At 43.1% G+C, this 8,571-nt stretch overlaps 1 protein-coding gene across 1 annotated transcript in view; it reads left to right on the top strand.

Moving 5' to 3' along the window:
- The first annotated feature begins 501 nt into the window (after window positions 1–501).
- LOC6052961 (homeobox protein invected) overlaps window positions 502–8,571 on the top strand; it is a 113,466-nt gene continuing 105,396 nt past the window's right edge. The window contains exon 1 of the mRNA XM_038256201.1: window positions 502–2,292. Within this exon, the coding sequence (XP_038112129.1) occupies window positions 921–2,292 (1,372 nt within the window). The 5' untranslated portion in view covers window positions 502–920. The remainder of the gene's footprint in view (window positions 2,293–8,571) is intronic.

Genomic DNA, 8,571 nt, shown 5'->3' with positions numbered 1-8,571 from the left:
AGAGAAACATTTTCATTTTGGTGCTCCCCCCGCCACTCACACAAACCGCGACGCTCACAAATACACGCAAAGGGCTTCATCGGAATCCAACTGGAATTGTTGTGAAGCTTATTAGAGCGGGGGCTCTCCCCGTTCGCCCTTTTGGGATCAAAGTTGGCGTCACGGTGAGGGGCGTAGCGCCCTTTTAGTGAGAGCGAAAGAGCTAGGCTTATTGAGCGTGGCGTGAGCGAGAATGAGAGCAAACCCCCCTCAATTCATCGTGCCGAAAGAAGAATCGATAAAACAGAGAGAGCGCGTAAAACGAGAGCGCGCGCTCTTTCATTGTGTTCAAGTTCTCTTTTGTTTCCCTTTTCACCCACACTGCTTCGCGGTGCAGGCCACGCCCGCATCGCGCTCGCTTGCTGCGATCCCCAACGCACGCACACTAGCGAACGGGACGACGCCTACTACCACTTGAGAGAGCACGTTCGGTTGGGGCCACTTTCAGTTGGTCTACGTGTACCGTGATGGAACGACCATTCCGAACGCCCGTGCCCAGTCAAGTGCCGTCGCCGGTTTGCGTCTAGGGTTTTCCGCGCCGTCGCCGCGCCTGTTCCGTCCCACCTGCCCCGCTCGGAACCGTTTTGGGGAGCGTTCTGGTAGTTCGTGTTACGTGTGTGTGTATGCGTGCGGGGGTGGGCAAGCGGGGTAAATAGTAACAGACATAATAACACTAGTTTTTCTTCTTCTTTCTGTTGTTGTTGCCGCGGTCCCTTGGGTATCGTGTTGGTGACACGGTGCGAATTTAATTACCGATAATCCTTTCGGGTCGCAATTGTTCCGTGACAGAGCCGGTGAGCGGACCGCTTTCGACTATTGTTCCCGGTAGGGTTCCGGTTTTCTCTCGAGTGTTTGCGAACCGACGGAGTTATGCAGTAGCGATGGCCACCATCATGTCACACAATCTGCCGTTGATTCCGTTGCCGTTGAAGGCCAGCTTGGCCAAGACCGGGTTGATGATGTCTGGGCTGCTCGGGAAGGAAGTGCTGTACGGAAGTGGACCGACGGAACGTAGCAGTCCGGTTAGTGAGGCCCGGTCTAGTCCGGAGTCGGTGATGATGATGGCCGGCGGTCAGCCCAAGGAAGATGACCGGATGAGCTGTTGTAGTGAGGATAGTGAGCTGTCCGTCGGACAGGAAGTGGACCTGGACGGAAGTGACAAAACGATGAACGGTGACGAGAACAGAAGTGTGGCCAGTTCGCGGATAGGCGGGCTGGATGTAGAAAAGTTGATCGATAGACACAGCGTTGAAGTGGGTGAAGAAGTGAGTAACGATTCGTCGCGGTATTCGAGTTCAAAGGAGCCGTCGGAAGAGTACATGAAGATACCGGTGATGCGGCCAAGTCCGACGAGGTTGCACGAGGAGTTCCTAAGAAATTCGCAGCTGTACGCTGAAGAGTTGATGCGCCAGCAGATGCAGATTGTGGCCGCGGCTCGGGGACTTAACCTGAGTCCCAAACCGTTGGATCCAACGCTCGGTTTGGTGACCCGGTTGCAGGACAACCGAAGTCCCGGCAAGCCAATGTTCACGGAAGAGCAAAAATTAGGCTTTCGACCGCACATACGAGGCGTGGGAGATCTCTATCCGGATCCGAACCGCTGGTCGGACGAACGAAGCGTCCGGTCACCTCCGGAGTCTTCCTCGTTCCGCGGGATCCACTCGCACCTGAGTGCCATCTCGCAGATCACGCAGAACCTCAACAGTGACATCAGCAAGCTGACCTCCCCATCCAGCCTAACCAGTATGACCTCCCGGGAAAGCTCCCAATCGCCACCCAACAACCAGCTCCAAGCCGGCAACCACGCGGCCCATCTGCTCCAGCTGAACAATAACATTGCGCTCAACGACCAGAACCTCAAGTTCAGCATCGACAACATCCTGAAGGCGGACTTTGGCCGCCGCATTACGGATCCGCTAAAAAGAAGCGGAAAAAGCTACGCGAAAAAGCCGTCGGCTGAAAAGCCCGCGACCTCCGCGGCACCGGCCGCTATGGATCTGACGTCTGTCATGACCAGCGCGGCTGGTTGCAGCGGCACCAACAGTAGCGGCCCCAGCCGCTCCTTCAACAGCAGCAGTTCTAGTGCCAGTGGAAGTGAAGTGGATGTGCCCGCGTCGCCGCAGTCCTCGACCGGTTCCAGCAAAACCGGCGAGGGGACGAGCGGTAGCACGACTACCACCAGTGGTAGCGGAGGGCCGATGGTGTGGCCGGCCTGGGTCTACTGTACCCGCTACAGTGATCGTCCTAGTTCAGGTGAGTGGCGTCCCGCTTTTTGTTGACGCAATTCCGCGAAAAAACGGCGAAACCGGGGGAACGTCCGGACAATGAAGGAATGTTTAAAATTCCGACCCGATACGGTTGTTTCCGTCGTTGCCACGATTAGCGCGAGGGGGTACTTGACGATGTGATAATGAAAATGAAAACCTGCTGAAGTGCGCAAGGTGATGGAAGAGGAGGAGACGGGCACGCTCATCTTCATGTGACAACAAACGGCTGACGGTCGTGCCAGCCCTGGAGTCATGTGAAACGAGACAGAGAGAGCGAGAGGGGGGCAATAAAACTGACGTCTCCGGTTACCGCAGCAATTACGTTGACGGTGCATTGACCAGCTTGAGTCTCACTTTGGCCAGAATTGAGCAATGCTGGTTTGAGGGGTCAAGTCCGGCCCTGGGTTGTTCTAGAAATCGCTTCGCGATCGCTTGCACCTGCACTAATCGCGGGCCCTCAACGCCTGCTTCGACCGGCATAGTCTACTGAGGTCGGTTGACATGAGCGGGACGTGACGTTGAACATGATGTTGCTGGTGCGTTTTCAGCGCCCCGCGAAGTAACGTGTGAGGGGCAAGATAAGATAAACGCCACGACAACTGCGGGCAGGCCTGGCCAGGGGGAGGGAGTGCGGGGCTACGCCCCGAGGGACACGGTGCCGGACAACACTTGCAGAAGGAGTCGTTTCCTATCTTACATCACCCTCTTGGAGAGCAATGAAAGTGGTGCGATTCCGGGCATTCCACCCAGGGTTTGGAGAGCAAAAAGCCCATTTATTTGCGGTCTCGGTTTGGAGTTCGCAATTTTAATGGCTTTTTTCGGGACCGCACCTTTCTAGTAGATTTTAATGTCATCATTTTAATTTCCTCTGCACATAATTTAGTTGTAATTAAGTGGGCACCGTTTGGTAATGTGATACTTGGATCACGACTACTTGCGCGCATGTGCACCTTTGGTAGCACCCTTCTTGGACTCTGACTGACAGCCTGCTTGGACCGTCCACGTTAGGTTTACTTTGCTCTTGATAAACCATTTAAAATTGAGCAAATTAAATCGGGCCGGGTTGCCATTTTGCGCCATTTTTCCCGCATTATTTATTAATGCTTTTTCTGGGAACCGACTGGGGCCGGACTCTGTGTGCATTTAATTAACACATAAACCCCCGTAATTAAAATGCCCTTTTTTACCACTTAGATTTTGCTAGCATTTCTTGCTACGTTCAAACTGATTTTTTTGAGGTGGTGCCGACAAAGGTTCTCCCCGCGGTCAGGGAGCAGGGTCCGGTCATTGATTGACCGGCCCGCGGGGTTGATGGAAAACTGTTTTCCCCCGGCAGGGGGAAAGTCTGGCGAGTGTGATTAGTGACCGCATTTTATATTGTATTTGCCAGCACGTGGTTCATGCATAAAACAACGAAACGGCTCTAGTCGGTTGTACGCTGGGGACGGAGTAATTATTTTTGCTGCAATTTATTGCGAAAATGATTGCGAGATAATTGAAGTGATAACACTTGTGCCCCTTCGAGAAATCGGGGGAAAATTGCGGTGGAAAATTATATTGTAATGAAATAAAGATGAGTGTACGTGGTGCTTTTACAGTAGCTCAATTTCGCTAACAACTTTAAAATCAATAAGGATTGATTAATTAATCATCTTTTTGAATTGATGTCTTTCAAATAACATTGAACCAATTATAAAAGGCTGTATTTTTGGGAACTTTACAAAAGGCGAATTCAAAACAAAAATATTTAAAATATTCATCACACAGTGTAAGTGAATGGGACCGTGAACAATATTTGATTGATTTCAATCAATAGTTTAAATACTTCAATTTTTACACTTCATTTGAAATTCGAACTTTTAAATAGCAATCATCAGTCATAACACAAATTTTTATCAGTTTTTATTGTTAAATTTTACTTCAACTTTTTTTTATTATGGCCAAAACTATGTGAAAATATTGACCAATTTTGACAAGGACATTATTTTTGCAATGAAATGTGGTCTTTGATCCAAAACTTTTTTGAACAGTGAATAATTTTAAAGTTGATTTTTTAATTATAATTAAGGCTAACAACTCTTGCTGAGCAAAAATCCTTACACTTTGCCGATATGACACCATGGTCTAACAAAAACTGGGAATTATTTAGATAAATAGAATTAAATAAATTTGAGAGTGCCCCAAACTAAAAATACATTAAATTTTGTTTCATTTTGGATAAAAACGAAAATTAGTATCGGAGGTCACGGTGGCTCTAAAGGCTTTTGAAAATTCACCAGAGAATTCTAGAGTTTTTTTTAAAGGTCCTATCAACATATGAAAGACAATAGTATATAGGACCTTTTTTAAAGAAAACTGATAATCAGGTTTGAATTGAGGAAACCCCGGAAAACTCTCCCTTTTTAAATCAAACTCACAGTTAAATAAAAATGACAAGTTAACAAATGTTTTGACCAAATCAAAAAAGCAATTCAATGCTTAAATAGTTGTTAAAATCCCGGACAAATCCGTATTATGCAAAAAATTCCTTACAAAAATTCCGGCCTGTTAAAAATACGCAAAGAGGGTCGAAAATCCGTATTATAAGGAAAAAATCCGTACAGTTATCATCATTGATATACAGTCATCCCACATATTCGGAACGGTTTCCAGATCGGCCAATGTTCAAAAAATCATAGCAAATCGATAATTGAACTTAATGATTCGCCTTTACCTTCATTTGAAAGCTTTTCTTGCGATCTTTTAAATGCTGTATCGAACATCTGCAAATTTTAACTTTTATATGAAGTTTTTGAAGAATTTCTTTAACCCTTGAAATCCACAAATTCGGAACACTTTTTTCTTACGGATGTAAACAAACTTTGGATCTCTCCAGAAGTACATATTTATTACCAAAAAATGACTTCACACACTGAAACCAATGAAATTTAAGCTTAGTGATGTTTTATTCATGGTTTGATAACTTTTTTTTGTGAAAATATCAGTTAAATTCAGGTGTTCCGCGATTGTGGGAGGCACAATAACATCCCACAATTATGAAACAGGCCATTTGGAGGCAGTGTTTTGCTGCTCCGGGCAAAATAGTCTTGGAATGAAGTTTTTTGTTCAAAAAGTCCTACTTTTACTAGTGAAATAGCAAGATAATGTCCAAATGAAGGTTCTAAAAATAGTAAGGTCGACAGAAAAGCTACTTTTGGCATTCTATTGACAAATTATCATAAAACTGTTCGTGGGTCTCGTGGCGCAGGGGTAGCGGCTTCGGCTGCCGATCCCGATGATGCTATGAGACGCGGGTTCGATTCCCGCCTTATCCACTGAGCTTCTATCGGATGGTGAAGTAAAACGTCGGTCCCGGTTTCTCCTGTCTCGTCAGAGGCGCTGGAGCAGAAATCCCACGTTAGAGGAAGGCCATGCCCCGGGGGGCGTAGTGCCAATAGTTTCGTTTCATAAAACTGTTCCGAATTTGTGGGGTTCCGAATATGTGGGATGACTGTACTCCTCTAAGGAAATCTACAATTTGTTTGAAAACTTTCTTAGCGTCCATAACCCAATTTGTTATTATTTTCTATTTTGCTAAATATGACCAGAACTATGGGAAAATGTTGACCAATTTTGTCAAAAAAATTATTTTGTAACAAAACTTTTTTAAAAATGAAAATTTGTGAAGCTGATTTTTTGGTTACTTGCTCCCTTGGATATTTTGCCTGGTCTCTGTTCAATTTTCCTTTTTTACAAATGTTGAACAAAATTTGTAACGTGTCAGACAATGTTTATGGATTTTATCCAGCAAAATTAAATATGTAATATTTTGTTGGAACCAGGCAATAAATTTAATTAATTTAAAATAGCTTATAATAAGATATCAAAATCAGTTTTTTACTAGCGCAAAAAACATATCTCACCAATACCAAATTGAATTATCGGGAGCATTCTAATCTGGGTGTTTTAATAACAAGTTCTGACCTTCTGACAATAACAGAACTTGAACATTTTCAGTTATTTCCATTTGCTTGGGATTTTATTGCTAAACTTTTTTCCAATCCAAACTACAAAACGCTACGAATAATTATTATTTGAAGTTTAGTGATATAAAAAACATTTCTGAATGAAATTTGAATGTTTCATCAATTTTAACTTCGAGTATCAATGCGTCAATCTCAATCAAATGAAATTAAATTTACGGAGATTTTAAAACAGTGCAAACACATTTTTTTCCACTCTTTCGTCAAATCTTCATCAAATTTGGACCACTTTTAGAACTTGAAGGTGTATCGTCGCCGTCGTGATAACTTGTCGTACGTGCATTTTGGGCCAAATTGAGTTAAGAACGCCATTTTGTGCAGCTCACAATGCATCATCTTTTGACCTTCACAGATCCCCAAAATTCGATTTCAATCCTGAGATATTCAATGAAAACCAAAAGAGCTCCGAAATTTTTTGTCACTTTTTATATGAAAGAAGTTTCAATCTTGTCGTGCTATCTTGCCACTCTCTGAAAATTGATGTAAGTGCGACAAAGGGCAAAGGTCAGAATGCGTTTGACGCACGTACAAGTTAGACTACCGTGAACATTTGTTATTATAACTCGGGACTCCAGCAACCAACTTTAACCAAACTTCGGGACACTGCACAGAATGGTCAGACAAACAAAACGTGTTTGTTATTGTTTACATTGCGTGCTTTTGTTTTTGTTTATTCAAGGTCACACATTAAAACGCGTTTTTCTCGGAACGTCGAAATGGCGGGTGCGACAAGATAGCAGGACGACGTCGATATCACAGTTTGATATGATTAAATAATAAATATTGATACATGCCATTAACGGCAGTTGGAATACAAATCTGACCCAAAATCTTTCTATGTATTTAAGTATCAAATGTCCAATGGTCAAATGTGAACAAGATGATAAAAGATAAGGGATAGAAACAGGCATAATTCACCGATTTCATTCTCTTAATTTTTTAACCACACAGCGAAAAAAAAAATTGTAGTGTTGAATTTTTTTATGACTGAAACTCACATCTCTTTCAATGTAATTTAACCTTAATTTATGTGGAATAAAAAAAACTACACATACAAATAACTTCAACTTGTTTTATCGATTATGTGTTATTTGATGAATTCTAACATCAACTTTCATTTCAATATGTTTGGACGCTGTGGCCAATGCTAAAACAATTAAATGAAATTAAATCATGTGATTACCAAAACTGTGAAACATTTCTGCTGAAATATTTTATAGGCGTCCGAAGCACCGGGAAGGCAAAGGAGAAATTTTTGGTTCTGATTTTCTTAAATTCTAGCAATTTTTGATACAAAATATCGATTTTTTTGATGTTAACATCTTAGGCCTTAGGCCTAAAGAAAGCCGTTCACTAAAATTTCAGCCTAAATTTGTGCAATTCATAAGTAAAATCGAGTGTCCGGAATTCGAATCAACTTTTATCAGTGTCCGGGATTCGAAGCACAACATGTCATTTTGATTCGAAAATTCTGGGGAAAATGGTTAGAAAAGACATATTTTGCATGCAATCTTTTTAAATTGACTGTTTATACTAAATCCTGATGATATTTCTACATTTCTAACTTATTATATGATTTTTTGCCAGCTAAAACAAAAATGATAGTGCTACTAAGTGTCCGGATTTCGAATCATGACGTTATGCAAATTAACAGAATTTTAGAAACAGTATCACATCGCTATAGTGGCAGTGCGTGGTCACGCTGTCCGCATTGTAAGCGGATGATTCTGGGTTCGATTCCCATCTGCTCCAACCTTCCATCGGATGAGGAAGTAAAACGTCGGTCCCGGCCTTGGTTGTTAGGCCGTTAAGTCATTCCAGGTGTAGGAGTCGTCTCCATGCCATAAGTACAAACAACACACCAAACCAAGCCTACTCCGGTGGAATCGCTGGCGGCGGTTGGACTCGCAATCCAAAGGTCGTCAGTTCAAACACTGAGGTGGAAGGATCCTTGGAGTAGAAAGAGGTTTGGGTGCTCTCCCCATTCAAGCCTTCGGACTCCTAGGTACGAGCAGAAACTTGCAATAGAGACCACAAAAGACCCGGGGGTCGTTAATGTGGATGGTTTGATTTGATTTTTGATCACATCGCTATTTTTTTACTGTGACAACGGAAAAATAATAAAAGTTTTATTTTGTTCAAATTTTATTTTCTATTTTCAATTCAGATCCGTGTCGATCGAACTAGAAAAAAAAATTGAACTAGCTTACGTCTAAAATATCTGATCCAGGCTTGAATCAATC

The sequence above is a fragment of the Culex quinquefasciatus genome, chromosome 2 (genome assembly GCF_015732765.1).
Source record: "Culex quinquefasciatus strain JHB chromosome 2, VPISU_Cqui_1.0_pri_paternal, whole genome shotgun sequence".
NCBI classification, from domain to species: Eukaryota; Metazoa; Arthropoda; class Insecta; order Diptera; family Culicidae; genus Culex; species Culex quinquefasciatus.
The sequence above is the reverse complement of the archived record's forward strand: the minus strand, read 5'-3'. Positions and strand labels throughout refer to the sequence as shown.